Genomic DNA, 15,847 nt, shown 5'->3' with positions numbered 1-15,847 from the left:
TTTTGAGTGTTACTTCAGTGTGATATTTGCATAGGAAACATTGAGGGGCTTCAACAGGATAGATGCTTTTGCCCCCAATGGGGCAATCCAGAACTACAAGATATGAAATCGGCTACTTATGATGTGATCAGGAGGAATTGCTTCTGATGGGTGTGAATCTTTGGAATTCTTTACTCCAGAGAGCCACTGAGTTGCACTCAAGGGTGAGGTAATTTTTTTCAGATAGGTGAAGCGGGGGTTATGGGTTGGGGTAGTAAAATGCAGATAAGCCATGATATTTTATGTTGGAGCAGGCTCTGGGTCGTGTGATCTCCTCCTGCAGTTTACTTTCTGCATCTAGTTCTAGCTGAATGTGTCATCTTAGTATTATATATTTAAGCATTATTAAAAAAAATTGCTTGTATTTTAGAGCATTGTGTCATGTACACTGACTAAAATTGCATATTGGTTATCCTATGGTAAAATGTGTTTATGATAGTAGGGATGTTGACATTGCAGTATTGCTGATTTGTGAAAAACAGTGATATGGCTGCATCTCAGAAGATGCATAGTTATATGATTTCCTCCCATTAAACCTAATATTTTGCATGGATTTGGGGGGAAGGAATGTTTATGAACTGTCAGTGTAATTTAATGTATATTTGTTGATAGGGACTGCATTCATGAATGTGACAGCCACAGATGCAGATGAGAAAGATAATGCTAATTCTATAATCAAATACTCCATTGTGGGTCAAGAACCAACTATACCTCATCCACATATGTTTACAATAAGTTCAACAAGTGGACTAATCAGTGTGCTGCATTCAGGTCTGGATCGGGAGGTGAGTGGACATGGATGAGTCAGTGCGCATAGCTGAAAAGTTTGTTGCTGAGATGTTAATTCCTATTTGTAGCATCTTTTACGTTGCTTTTTCTTGCTTTGGTGAACAAGGAATTTTTTTGTGCGTAATGTTAAATCCCTTTTAAAATGTAATCAAACTCCAATTGAAGGTATGCTTGATGGTGCTCATGATGAATGTTCCATGATTGCCCGCTTGCAGATGCAATAAAGTAAATTTTATCTACATTTGCACCATGCCTTCTTAGTCACTAATCCATGAGAGATGCATTTATGATGGGATGGAAGAGATTAATGTGGAAAATGTGCACATATAAAACTGCAGAAACATTGCCAAATTGCAGCTAAAGATATTGAGAAAGATTTGTATTACAAAATGCAGATTGAACATAAATGGGGAAGTATGTCTGGTGGTATAGAATTGATTTTAAAGAATGATTTATTTAATTGCAAAAAAAATCTTATTTGAGTTATATGCATCGTACCAAGAGAAATCTGTTTAAATTTCTATACATGTGAAGAGCTGTATCTGTTGCAAAAGACACAATCTCTTCTCACCTGTTAGTGCCCTATGAGATGGCACTCGTTGCCATTTTAATGAAAGGTACTTTATCTGTGGTTTGAAGTTAACTGTTAGAAGTATTAGAGGCCAGTTGAGGAAAAAGTTTTGTACTTCCAAGAAGTGGGGATCTGGAGTGGTTGACCCGGACATGTGGTAAAAGCAGAAATCTTTAGTACATTTAAAGGATATTCAGATGAGCCTTGGAAGATGGTCCTACAGACCATGGATTGAGGTGAATGTACTTCTCATTTGAATGTAAACTGAATAGCTCTTGTTTTGACCAGCGTAAACATGGTAGGCAGAATGTGCTGTAAGTTTCTGACTGCATGAAAAATACACTTCATACATGTTCTTTTATTATTTTTTATCTCATTTCAGGAAGTGGAAAAATACACACTTATTGTTCAGGCAGCGGATATGGAAGGTGATGGACTGATAACCACTGCCACAGCAATAATCACTGTCACTGATGGAAATGATAATGCCCCAGAATTTGTGACATCATCGGTAGAGATTTCTTTAAGCATGTTTAAACATTTCCTTCTGAATATAATAACTGATCCTTAAACTTAAAATGCAATTATCTTTTCTAATTGCTTTGAAATAGAATTTTGAAGCATTGTGTAATCAAAAGGTATACCGTGTTCACTTTAATTTTATTTGCATTGACCATGATAAAGGATTTTCTTTTGACTTTGATGGGAAAGAAGAGCTCACATCTTGCACACTTAAATTAGAATTGAGCAGTCCCAGGTCAGCTGTACTGAATTATGATTTAGAGGAAAGCTCCCTCTGCCTTTGTTTGATGAAAGGTCATTGTAGATAAAATTTCAGAGGACTTTGGGAACCCTTCTGCAGTAAATTGTTACTAGCTTCATGAGAATAGAGATGTTTAGAATTGGGTGGCTAGAAGAAGGGAAAGAAATTGCATCAACCCAAGTTGAATTTGAGCTTGGGTGTTAAGTGGGGCAGTCTGCAAATCTGTAAAGCCAAATTACTGCATTTTTCTAATTGCAGGTTACTGTTGAAGTTCCTGAAAATGAAGTGGATTATGTTGTGTCAAGACACCCTGTAACTGATGCTGACCTGCGTTATACACCTGCCTGGAAAGCAAATTTCAGTATAACCTTTGGGAACGAGAGGGGGCAATTCGATGTGAAGACAGACTTGGAGAATAATGGAGTCCTTAAAGTGATTGAGGTGTGACAGTCTATTGGTAGCTGTTTGTATGCATTTTAATAACGTTAAATAATGTATATTTACTAGTAAATGATTCTGGCTGTTTCAGAACGTCTTCAACATTGGCATTTACCTGATAATGTGGAAAATTGTCTAAAGATGTCCTGTCCATAAAAGCCTGGATGAATCCTATCTGGCCAACTACTCAGTTGGTCTGCCCTCAGCAATGAGCAAAGGATGGATGTTATCAGATGATGATAACTTGCCAGTAACCTGCTCATTGAAGCTCAATTTACTTTTTTAGCAGATCACTTGACACCAGGTCTGAAAAAGTGTGAATAACTGCACGTGGCATTTGATGGCGAATGGTATCAAGAAGTTGATGGGCATTGAGGGGAAGCCTCTTTATTGGCCCAAGTCATACTCCACTCACATTAAAGGAAGATGGTTGTGGCTGATGGTTGAAATCCCACCCTCCCTGCCCACCCACCAAGTTTGGGCTGCTGCAGAAGTTCCTCCGTGTCCTGGGATCAGTCATTATGAGCTGTTTCCATAACAAGAGCACATGTGGGAATGTTCGCTTATGTTTCTCTGCCGAACAATGTTCAGTTCTTTTTGTAGCACATCAAATTTTTTAAAAATGGATCAGTTCACTCTGCATGCAGCAAGAACTAGACAACATTTGGATGTGGGCTGCAAACTTGCAAGTAACATTCCTGTCACAAATGTGCAAGGCAATGAAATATAAAGAGAAACTTTCAGGACCTCTCATGACATTGCCGTAATTTGCCAGCAAAGTCCCTAGGGGTTGCAATTACCAGAAATTTAACTGGACCAATCATGAAAACTGTGGTGACATCGGTAGTGGGATCTTGTGGTTCCATCATCTCGGTACTGGTTGAAAGTTTGATCCTCCACTTGTCTGGATGGATACAATTTGAACAACAGTCAAACATCATCTGGAACAGAAACATTTCATTGGATTGGTGCCGTATCTGCCGCTCTAAATATGCACTTCCTCCATCACTAGCTGATTTTGGCTGCAGAGTACACTATTTGCAAAATGCACTGTGCTTACTCATCAGAGCTTCTCCAGTATTACCTCCCAAACCCACAACTTCTACCACCAGGAAAGACGAGGACAAGAGACACCTGGGAACACCGACCATCTGCAGGTTCCCCTCCAAGTTACACACTATCACACCACCCTGATTTGGAGATGTATATCACCATTCCTACATCCCCACTGGATCTAAGAATCCTGAAACTATCAGCCCAACAAAACTGGGAATACCTTCACTAGAAAGGCTGCAGCAACTCACCAACATCTTCTCTAGGGCAGTTAGGGATGGCAATAAACATTGACCTTGCCAATGATACCCATATCCTGCAAATAAAATAAAAGATGGTGAGATGTGAGAGTTTGATTCTCATTTGTCTGTTGGCCATGCATACAACCTGGAACATAGAACAGTACAGCACAAGAACAGGCCCTTTGGCCCACAACAGTTGTTACAATGACAAGATATCTACTCGGAGAACGTGATTATTCTCATGGGACCAGGTACCTATTTTGGTACGTTCCCATTAATATGTTGTGTACATGGATCAGTGTTGTGCCTCATCATGATATGATGAAAAAAAGGTTAAAGTTTGTAAGAGCATGCATTCAAATTTAACAGCAACTGAAAATTCAAAAGTCTTCATTTTTTAAACAAATGTTTAGTTCACTTTTAGATGCAAACTGAATAAAGGTGTGCAGAGTTAGAGGAAAAACCTAGCCATAGCTCAACAGACAGAAAAGTAGATACTTCTCTGCAACTTGTTTGCTGTGGAGACAATGGCACACCACTATAACTGGGCAACGTTTGTCATTTTGAAGCTATCAAGATGCATTTGGTTTTGTGCTTTTAGGGAAAAAAAAACACTTTGCCAAGTTTTTCCTTGAAAATGGGGAAACCTTGTCTTATTTTTGTTTATTCTAAAGTAACTTTACCTCTCAATGTGATTTGTACATGTCATGTGCATTTTAGTTAAGTATTTTCTTCACGAAAACACAAAATGTTCATTAATATTACGTTGAACTTTTTTTAATGCAGCCCTTGGATTTTGAGAAGAGCAGACAGCATGTGGTGATAATTGAAGTAAGGAATCAGATACCTTTCACCGTTACGATGCCACTCTCTTCAGCTACAGTAACCATCAACGTGCTTGATGTTAATGAAGCACCAATATTTAATCCAGAAATCAAGAAAGACAAGCAGCCTGAGAATCTACCAGTTGGGAGTACAGTAACTACTTGCAAAGCAAAGGACCCGGACAGTGCTCAGGAGCAAACCATTAGGTATGAGATGGATTTGTGGGAATACTTTTAAGTTAGCAGTAAGTTTTCTTCCCCCCCCCCCCCAAGTGTGCAGCAAAGTTATTTTGTGCCTATTAAAAATAATTATTATTTGAGAACTGCAAGGGGCCAGATTTTAGTTATTCAAGGCATCATCTGTTGAATGGCCGTTGTGATTGGGAATGCAGGGGCTTTGAGTTAGATTCTAGATAAGCACATTGGAGTGGGAGGAGGCCTTGCAGCTCTTGAGGCTGCTCCATTATTCAATAGCATAGTGGCTGATCTGATCTCTGGCTCGGCTCCACCTTCCTGCCTGATCCCTCTAACCTATCGCCCCACAACCGACCAAAACCTGTCTTCGGCCTTGAATGTACTGTGACTTGGTCTCCATAGCTCTTTGTGATGGGGAATTCCAAAGATTTCTGATACCCTGAGATCAAGTTTGTTCTCTTCATTTTAAATTGTATTTCTGAAACTATACCCTCCCCCACAGTTGCCCTCTGCATCAAGCTTCCTGCATCATCCTGAACAACTTCCCAGACTCTTTTAGTTTCAGTAAGGTCATTTCTCATTCTTCTATGCTCAACCTTCTAACTTTGGGGTTAAGCAAGAAGTTATAAATCTGCTGTGTATGGTCAGTCTGCAGACACATGGCCAATAGTTAAAATTTGTCCACTTACCTTGATATCTAAAACTTGTGGAATGACACCAGAACATTTGAACTTGGAATTTTGAATCTACAGTATAATTTGTTTTGGACCTCATGGAAGTGGCAAATGATGACATGCTGGATGTGGAGGCTAGTGAGGTGAAAGGCAAGGATCAGGGGAACTCCATCTCTGTTCTGTCTGGGGAGAGGACGGTGAGGAGCAGATCTGCAGGAAATGGAAGAGGTTCCATCAGCAGATAGGAAGACATTCCCTGAAGAAAGGGGAAGTCTTTCTGGGTAGCTTTTTTTTTCTTGAAGTCAGCAATGATCCTTCTGTGCTTACTGCAAACTTTAGAGTTTTGCTTTTGATATATTTTCTACACATTGGGTTTATTTGGGATGTTCTGCATTGCCTTTGATTCATGCTTTCCATTGTCACTTCTCTTTTTATGGAAGCTGGTGTTGATGGTACTTATTGGGTTATAAATGCATTATTTTGCACACTTCCTCCTGTACTTTTTAGTTTGGAGATAACTAGTTCTATTATTTCCTACTACTGTAACTTTTTTTTATAATTTCAATATCATATAGCTCCTTGCCTTCACTAGATTTTTCACCCCTCCAGTAAACCATTAGACTTTCAAAAGCACAAACCTGGTATCACAATTGATGTCATTTATCAGTATCTTCAACATAATTTGAATCCTGGGCAATAGGCCTTTTATCTAACTTCTATGATATGATTTTTTATTTTTAAAAAACAAAGGGCAAGGTTGAAATAATTATTTGCATAGCTATGCAGCCACACCTACTACTTGTGGATGTGACAGTGTTTCTGTTCAGCTATGATCTGGCAAGTAACAAGTGGCAATGAGAAATAAGATCAGTTTATATTATCCATTGTACCTATTCAGCTAAACATAAAACTAGTGAGTTTAAGGGTTGACTGAATCACCAAAATGTTTTGCATATGTTAAGTGCTTTAAAATTAACTGTAATGCTCATTTATGTTTTCCTAAAAACTCCATGCCATGATTACGTGGGTATGGATGTCATTAAAGTGACTAATTCTGTGATGGAATATCTGGTATTCCGTTATGGCAGCACTTAAAGATACATTATGTTTTATGTGGAAACTGGTTTTGTCCATTTTCTTTGATTTTGGGATTTGTGGCTATAATTTATTTTTGTTGTTGCATATATTCCAGTTACCGGATGGGAAGTGACCCAGCAAGGTGGTTTGAAATCGAGCCAGAGACTGGGATCGTTAAACTCATCAGCCATATGGATAGAGAGTCAGAATTTGTTAAAGATAACATTTATGTTGCAACAGTCCTTGCTTATGATAATGGTGAGACTCTTATGGATCTACATAGCACATGCCGTAATACTTCAGCTTTTTTCATCAGTGATTGAGGTTTCAATATTTTTTATCCAGTGGTTATAGGACAAGGGGTGATATAATTAATTTTGGTTAATTTGACTCTTAATATGAAAGTAAGAATGCACTTTGATAGGTTTTTCTGTCCCTACACATAGTTGGGTCTCAAAGTATAATTTCTAAGTCTCCTTTGTGTATCTCAAATGTTTCTTCAGTGCAGATGCACATTAGTGATTGGGAAAATTCAAAACAAAACTCCTTCAGATTAGATGTTTTATTTAAAATCTCCATGTGTTAAAACAGTATTGTGGTGGGCAGGGCAAAGTAAATTTGTACTGGTATTTCTCATTTCCTTGCTTACTGAAATAGGAGGCTCTTTCAGCCCACTTGGTCCATGCCAGCTCACAGCAGAAGAATCTCAACAGTTCTATTCCCTTTTCCTATACCTCTATAACCCTACCACTTATTCTCCCTCACATGCCCATCAACTCCCCTACAGTACTTTTTCTGCTGTCCACATTAAGGGGTAATCTACAGTGCCAAATTAATATACCAGCACAACCCTCTGATAAGGGAGAAATCTGGAGCAGCTAGCAGAAACTCGCATGGTCAAAGGGAGGACATACATACTCCACCCTGACAGCACCTGAGGTCAGAATTGAATCCAGATTTATTGCTTAGTTATCATGGAACCTGTTATAAATTGGTGAAACTTGGTCATCAAATCCACCTTCTAATGGGGAGGGGTATGGCAAGCCTCCTCAGAGTACATGCTACCCCTGTCTACCCCAAGTCCACTAGAAAAGCCAGCTATGCAAGAAAAACCTGACCCGTGTAGTTTCAAAATGTAATGGTGAATTGGAGCTATAAATGAAGAAATGTAACAGGAATCAATTTCAAAATGAGTTGCAAAGTGACTGGTTCCATAATGTTGAAAATACTTTGTTTTCTTTGATCCATGATGTAGTTCATCAGTACAGTTTAAATCAGTCAGTTGAACCAAATCAGAAAAGCACCTTATTTGCTTCAGAAAAATTGTACACTCATTGTTTATATATGACAGGATTTCATATTCAGTATACAAGTAGTGTTTAATTGGCATTTTATGCAAAACTGAGACATGGAACCTCAGTGACACTTCTCAGCTGTGACCTTTTTTGGGGTTAGGCTCAGGCCACTTCCCACCCCCAAAAACGACACCGAGGAGACATTTGCAAGTATTTCCATGTCAATCAGCTGTGAAACAATGGAAGTGAATACTATGAGCAAAGTGCATTATCTCCCTACATCACTAAACTTCGAGTAACATAGAATGCACTGTAGGGTCTGCCTGCCAAACTCATTTGGGAGTTGAGTGGGCTTATTGGAGAGCAAGTGACTTGGGCCGTGGCTGCCATCTATCAGGAGTCGCAGGCAGCTGTCCAGTCAAGTAATCCGACCCAATAAAAAATTCTCTCTCCCAATGTAGATTACTGGAATGTACAGTTGTTTACTTGTACCCAACTTTTACAATGCAAGTAAACTGATTAGGATTGTAACCAGGAGTAACGTTAATACTGTAAATGTCACTAGCAGTAAAATAGAGCAGAACTTCACTAGTCCATTTCATTCACCACTCCACTTCAGAGTGTTTCTTGCCTATATTAGATACTACATAACATGGTGTAATGGCCAAAAGGTAATTGGCTCTTTCAATAGAAACTATCGATGGGAAAAATCCATGACATTCTTAAATCTACTAGATTTTTATATGAAAGGTTTTCGGCTTTGAACAGAGCAATCTAATAAATGTGGAAATGCATCAAGTTTAATAAGTAAAACTGGAATGTTTTCATTATGATGCAAAACACTATGATGCTGGAGGAACTCAGCAGGACAAGCAGCATTTGTGGAGAAAAGCAGGCGGTCAACGTTTTGGGTTGTTTCTGACCTGAAACGTTGACCGTCTGCTTTTCTCCACAGATGCTGCCTGGCCTGCTGAGTTCCTCCAGCATCACTGATTTTCATCTAGATTCCAGCATCTACAGTCCTTTCTTTCTCCGGTTTTGATTGAGACTGGATCAAGGGAATAGAGGTTCAAATCAATGAAAGTTTAAGACTGAAGAAATTTTGCTTCACGAATGAATATGGCTTAAAATAAATGCTATAGTGGTTCCTCTAGATGAATGAACTAAAATGGTCAATTCATCAACCTTTTCCAAGTCATCATGTAAAAAAGCAGTTAACTTATGAACCTACCCAAGTTTTGCCATTGGATTCAGTTTCCTTTTTGTGTATGCAGGGAGTCCACCTGCCACTGGTACTGGGACCATTCAGCTGGAGCTTGAAGATATCAATGATAATCCACCCATTGCTACTTCACTTATTAACCGCGTGTGCAATGAAGATCCTGTCCCTGTGAATGTGACCATTGTAGACAAAGACATCCCACCCAACACTTCTCCTTATGCAGTTATGCTGGTTCATGGAGCTGAGAAAAACTGGACTATCGAATCAACAGAGAGGGGTAAGCTTAATTACATTTAAAACAGAATTACAAACTGTATATAAAAAAAAATCAATTTCTTTTTTTTCTTTCAACCTTTACTCTTCCCTTGTGTTTTTTTTTACCTCTCTCCCTGAAATGTGATGACTGCTTCCTGGATACAGCACACATTAGTAGAAGACTCCAAAGTATTCAGCTGTGGTAATCCTAAGTGAATATTCCTTCCTTCTTTTTTTTCTTCACCCCCCCCCCCCCCAACCACCCTCCTGATGCACCCCCATTATACCTCCAAATGTCATCCCATCCAGCAACATGCCTCCAGTGTTATGAAGTCTTGCAAGGTGTAGGACTAAAGGGTTCGAGGAAACCAACATCAAGGCAGAAAACTGGGAAGGACTAGGAGAAACAAAAGTCTCGTGGAAGAGATGGACCTATGTGTCAGCAACATGACGGGATGGTAGTGGTGTTTGGGGTTGGGGAGAGGAGGTATGGTGATAATGGCAGTGAAGTTTTGGATGGCTGTGGAGTCATCATTCCTGGGGTGCATTTCTGTTGATGCATTGAAAGTAACCTCCCCTCTCATCATCCCCTGCCAATACAGTCAAGTGCAATTGTTTCCTTTACCAGGATGGTTAAAACAGCTGCAGCTGGTACGTCAGTGCAAGTGGGACTTTGATCAGTTTGCTAGTGTATACTGGGTGCATAATGGCAAGTGGAATTGGACTAAGGGAATGAAGATGTGGGCCAGATCAGTGGCAGTTAGCATTGAGGCTAATAATCTCAGGTGATGAGAACAAGGGGCAAGTGGCTTGCTGCTTGCAAACTGACACCCTAACATGTTTCAAGCTAAGCAATGCTTTCTTGTGTAAAAGTTACAAAACAACATGTAACCTTTTGTTTAGCTGACGTGAAGCTGTTAAAGCTGAAGAGAAAAATTGAACCCAATACATATGAAGTTCATCTGAGAGTAACAGACGGCGGGACACCACAACTGTCTCAGGTCACAGGACTGCGAGTGGATGTGTGCAACTGTGAAAATGGTGCTTGTAAAGAGAGGATTGCTGCTGCTTCCTTTGGTATCCCTGGCATTTTGGCTATTCTGGGTGCTATCTTGGCATTGTTGAGTAAGTATCATTTGCATACAATTTAAAATGATCAATGCTTAAAAATTGGACAGTCTACATTCCTAATTTTTAACAAAGCTAAAGGGGAAGGAAGTTTAGAGAATATTCCTGCTATTCTGTTCTAAAACAAAATAATCGTTTCTCCCCCAAGCACTTCAGAGGCTGAATATAGAGGAAGTGCAAGTAAATTACTTGATGGAACTGCTACACGATGTGGGGATCAGAGTGAAGTAGTTTGGCCCACAGTGGCTGTTTCTAAGAATTACCTAGTTAGTCTCCAATTTTGTTGTTCTGCATCCCCCCCCCCCCCCCCCCCAATGTATAATCAAGACTTATTGATTCCACTTTCATGACTTGTTCAAACAGTGGAAAACAAGTCAAAATGACTTGCTGTGTTTTAAAAAGAAATCTCATTTCCTCTGGTTATTTTACAATTACATATTAGTTACCACTTCCTTGCCCCTTACTTTGTTAATACCTTCATGATTTTGAATACTAATTAATATCTCCTTAGAAGGGAAACAGTCCCAGATCCCATAGATGGGTTTTAGTTCCATTATACCTCATCCTATTTATCTTGGGATCACCACGAGTTATTTAAATTTCCATGATATTTATCTGGTTACAGCCATCAAACACTGCACCTTCCACTACAGTCAGTTTCTTGGTTAGTTTGCAAATTCCCTGGCTGGCCATTTTGCTATTAGTTGTGTTCATGTGCCATGTATAATATTGTACATTTATACCTACAAAAGTACAAGCTTTTATAAAGTGGTTACACTTCAATTGCAGATTTTGAATAAGGAGTTTAAGTTCCATAAGGTGCAATAATTTTTTTTAAATTGTATTTTCTAACAGTTTTGGTGCTACTGCTCCTGCTTTTTGTAAAAAAGAGGCGAAGTGTCAAAAAGGAGCCATTATTACCCGAAGAGGACATTCGGGACAATGTTTACCATTATGATGAAGAGGGTGGTGGTGAAGAAGACCAGGTTGGTGCTGGTGGCAACCTTAAATCTTGCTTTTTGAGGATCAGTTAACTAGGATGCACATGATATTGTTTGCTTACTTTTGCTAGAATCCATATCTTACACAGGAGCAATTCTTACCTTGTGCTGAGCATAGGTTCTTGAGTGATGTTTAAACTTGCTGCCATTATGCCTGTTTTGAGCCAGACTTCTGCCATTACCAGCTGACCTGTCCTCCTCCAAATAGAAGTGTTAAGCACGAGTTCTGCTATGGGAGATGGTAATATGGATATACACTAAATGCCAATGCATTATAAATATGATCTAAATGAATAGGTTATATGTTAATTCAGTAAAAGGCCATAAGTCACTAATCATGAAAGAATTGATACAAAACTAATAAAAACATTCTTTAAATTACTAAAAACCTCAGCGGGTTGAGAAACGTGCTCCTTCCCTTTTCCAGTTTTGATGAAGAGTCCCTGAACTGAAACATTGACTGTTTCTCTCCCCACTGATGCTGCTTGACCTGCTGTGCTTATAGCATCTTCCAGTTTTTGTTTTGGGTTTCCATTACCTGTACTTTTTTTCTTTCCTCCAATTACCATTCATTTACCAAGATCTGTAGTGTTATCTATTTCCACTTAAATTTTTGGTGCAGAAATTCAGACTCCAGTGAAATGAATTGAAAATAATATTCCTTGCATTATACACATCACATGTAGATACACATTTTAAAAATGATCATTTGTGCAAGGGGAAGCATTTTCAAATGTGAAGAAGAATTGTCTACTGAGTTGTTATCAATAGCACATAGGATGAGCAAAATTTATGATATAGAATCTTAAATCCAAACTTGTTATTAATGTATCAGAAGTGTGACGATGGGGTGGAGAGGGGGCTAGTTGTATTGATTCATGACTAGCTAGTGACTGCTCAGGACTTTTGAATGAGCCAAAATCCAGCCAGGATTCCCAGTATGAATAACTACACATGGTTAGATTCCATTATCTTGTTTTGGACTCCCCACCTAGCTACAGTTGAGTCCAAGTCCTACAAAGGATTTAAAAAGCTTGCACTGTGTCTACACATGTGGCATGTTTCCTGCTGCTATTTCGGGTGCAGAAGAATGCTCTGCTTTAAGCTGTTCTTGCAGGTTCTGGACACAAGGCCATACCACCCACTTCTCAGTCCCAGCTTTGCCAGCCACTTGGGTCCCACACCAGCTTCCACTAAGCAATCAGCATGTATGCCCTCCCCACTTATAACAAAATGGGAAGCATATTTCATTCTGGTAAGATGTCTACTATCAATTACTTGAGTCTCACTGACTCAAGAGGGCAGCTGGCATTTGTTGGCAGATTTTAGAAAAAAAATTCTTGTATTAAATAATCACTGTACCAAAACATCTCCACTCAATATTGTGATACAACTCTTGTTTAACAGGATTATGATCTCAGCCAACTGCACCGGGGTCTAGACGCCAGACCTGAAGTTGTTCGTAATGACGTGGTTCCTGTACTCTTGGCACCACAATATCGGCCACGTCCTGCAAACCCAGACGAGATCGGCAACTTTATTGATGAGGTAGGGTACCAATCATTATTAAAATAGCCTTAGTCTGGGGAAATACGTGGCAGTAAAAGTCTGCAATTAGCGAAATTCACAGTCTGGTTAGTATTACTGATGTATCCCAAAATATTCAGGAAACAGAAATTCAGATCATTGAAGTTGTTGAATTAACAAATTAATTAGCACCCATCATAAAATAAAATCACTAATAACCTTATAATAACAGTCGTGGAAGTGGATACGATAGGGTCTTTCAAGAGACTGTTAAGTATATGGAGCTGAGTAAAATAGAGGGCTATGGGTAAGCCTAGTAATTTCTAAGGTAGGGACATGTTTGGCACAGCTTTGTGGGCCGAAGGGCCTGAATTGTGCTGTAATTGTTCTATGTTCTATTACCAGGGCTGTTGCCATTATGATCAGCATCATAGGTTACCTGATTTATACTTCCACTTGGTTTTATCTCCACAGAACCTGAAGACTGCTGACAATGATCCAACTGCTCCTCCCTATGATTCCCTCTTGGTGTTTGATTATGAAGGTGGTGGTTCAGAGGCAGAATCTTTAAGTTCAGTGAATTCGTCCAACAACTCTGATGCAGACCAGGACTATGACCACTTGAACGAATGGGGCCCACGCTTCCGGAAACTTGCTGAAATGTATGGCTACGGGGAGGAATGAGGAGTTGGCATTAAACAGACATTTTAGAGACTTGTTTTTAACCACCTAATGATTGAAAATATGAGTGGAGCATAGAGTGTATGGCACACTGAGGTGGCAGGGAGAATTGAAATTACATTCCATTCGATCCTGCATTGGAACTTGACAAGAAGTTACTAAATTGTTAGGATGAAAAAACAAGCCTTTCTTGAGCTAACTGCAATAAATTATTGCTCAAAGCTTTATTTTCATTAGTCCATGACTCTCCTTTTTCAATTTTCCCAAAGTATAAATGAGCCAAAGTTTATTCAGTTTTATATTTTTTTCCTATTAGGCTCTTGTTGCAATACTCTACTGCTCAAATAATCTTTCTCTGCAGCTTTGAATAAAATTGAGAATGTTAATGAAGTTAAGGTTTTAAGTATGCAATATTGTATTCTAAAGGTAGTATTGGTTTTAAATGATTTACAAATCCATATGCAGAGTTTAATGTGTAATGTTTTTAAAGGCATTGTGGAATCAAATTCTCACAGCTACTAGCCAAAAACTGCTTTACATTGACAACATATGCATTCTCAGGAAATTTTAGGAGCTTTTAAGGAAAGCCCAATTTTTAAAAAATAAGATTATTTCCCTGTTTATGTACTACTGACTGAGTAAATAAAAATGTTTTTATTTTTTGCTATGCCTGAAGCCTGGATTTATGATTGGCAGGTAGGTTTTCAATGCTTAATAGAACTCTTGTATTCATAAGAGTAACTGCTGTATAGTTTTATATTGAATGTAAACTATTGCAGTGGATGCAGTTTATTTGCAGCATGTTCCCAATCTGTAGTTGTAAATGACATTGTCTAACAGACTGATCCAATTCCACTGATTTTTACCTCTGCCATTGTATACAGTGGAACAGAGATGGAACAGCATTTAGGAATCCACATATTAGGCTCTCGAACGAAGTCCTCTAAAACGACAGATTAATTCCTGGTGTTGTCAACCACAGGCATCATCTTTCACTACCTCTATTTTTTGTTGTCCCACCCGCCAAAATCCCATTAAACTCTTCAATGCATGCAAAGACATTTGCTAAAGGAACATTAAATAGACCTGCATCAGAAAAGCAATGCAAACATATGACATTCTGTGCTCCTTCCATTTCTCTTCTACCCACATGACTGGGCAATTTGGATCAAGGCTCATGTATGTACTTGCAGTTAAGCTTTGTGTGGACACCACATGCTAAGTGTGCCTCCTGGATGATGACATGAAAGAGCTTAATATTGTAGTTTAGTGCTATCTTAAGTTGCAAGTCTTTTTCCTACTGTAACATTTTATATTTGCTAGCTTGTCCTTAGTTGAGCATAAAATTTCTGATTTCAATTGAAATACAGAAATTTAGATTGTATGGAGTGGAGGCTGGTTGCACTTTCCTGGTGATAGGGTTGAGTCAGTAATAGCAGTTTTTCTATCTTTCCATTTCAAAAATTTGACAACCAAAGCTAGTGTCTATTTTTGTGCATTTAAAGTTGACTGTAAATTGTCTAATTCTGAAGTGAATTTTTTTTGTATTAGTTTCATATTTGGCTGTTGCAATTTAATTGAGCTTTCACTGTTCGAGTGTACGTGCTTTAAATAAACATTTTTAGCAAATAATGTTTGCCTCTGATCCTACAGGGTCTGATTGTTGTTTTTAATAGTGTGCTTTTGTTTTAGTCTTGAATGAATTGCCTTTTTAATATATTAATCTTGGTTCTAGTGGTTGTTTTTCCCCTTCTGTGCTTACATCACCATCTAGGTGACCTGACCAAGTGTATCCTAGGACATTGCTAGCAAAGAATTTGCAGGAGCCCTGACAGAGATATTTATAGTCTTTAGCTGTGGGAGAAGTACCAAGTGTTATGTCTTTATTTAAGGATGGATTAGGGATGGTCAACATGGCTTTGTGTGGGAAATAGTGTCTTGCAGAAGTGAAATCTTCTAATGTTTTTGTTCCCCATGTAGTAAATAAAGGCAGGTTTGTAGACATTGTCTACATGGACTTCAGGAAGGCCTTTTGGCAGGGTGGGATCATTCATTCCCACCCACCCACTAGAG

The 15,847-nt window shown here is 38.9% G+C and overlaps 1 protein-coding gene and 1 long non-coding RNA gene across 2 annotated transcripts in view; one reads left to right on the top strand and one right to left on the bottom strand.

Moving 5' to 3' along the window:
* Window positions 1–15,406, top strand: part of cdh31 (cadherin 31) — a 43,112-nt gene extending 27,706 nt beyond the window's left edge. Inside the window, exons 7-16 of the mRNA XM_052028064.1 lie at window positions 652–824; window positions 1,782–1,910; window positions 2,421–2,603; window positions 4,682–4,926; window positions 6,781–6,923; window positions 9,235–9,459; window positions 10,341–10,562; window positions 11,421–11,551; window positions 12,974–13,114; window positions 13,568–15,406. Of these exons, the coding sequence (XP_051884024.1) occupies window positions 652–824; window positions 1,782–1,910; window positions 2,421–2,603; window positions 4,682–4,926; window positions 6,781–6,923; window positions 9,235–9,459; window positions 10,341–10,562; window positions 11,421–11,551; window positions 12,974–13,114; window positions 13,568–13,777 (1,802 nt within the window). The 3' untranslated portion in view covers window positions 13,778–15,406. The remainder of the gene's footprint in view (window positions 1–651; window positions 825–1,781; window positions 1,911–2,420; window positions 2,604–4,681; window positions 4,927–6,780; window positions 6,924–9,234; window positions 9,460–10,340; window positions 10,563–11,420; window positions 11,552–12,973; window positions 13,115–13,567) is intronic.
* LOC127577138 (uncharacterized) lies at window positions 3,094–13,620 on the bottom strand. Its single transcript, XR_007957335.1, has 4 exons — window positions 13,533–13,620; window positions 11,669–11,795; window positions 3,905–3,969; window positions 3,094–3,541 (listed from the first exon to the last, which is right to left on the bottom strand). It is a non-coding gene; the product is annotated as an uncharacterized LOC127577138 (long non-coding RNA).
* Window positions 15,407–15,847: the final 441 nt, after the last annotated feature.

The sequence above is a fragment of the Pristis pectinata genome, chromosome 13 (assembly GCF_009764475.1).
Source record: "Pristis pectinata isolate sPriPec2 chromosome 13, sPriPec2.1.pri, whole genome shotgun sequence".
Classification (NCBI taxonomy): domain Eukaryota; kingdom Metazoa; phylum Chordata; class Chondrichthyes; order Rhinopristiformes; family Pristidae; genus Pristis; species Pristis pectinata.
This window is presented reverse-complemented; position numbering and strand designations above follow the sequence as displayed.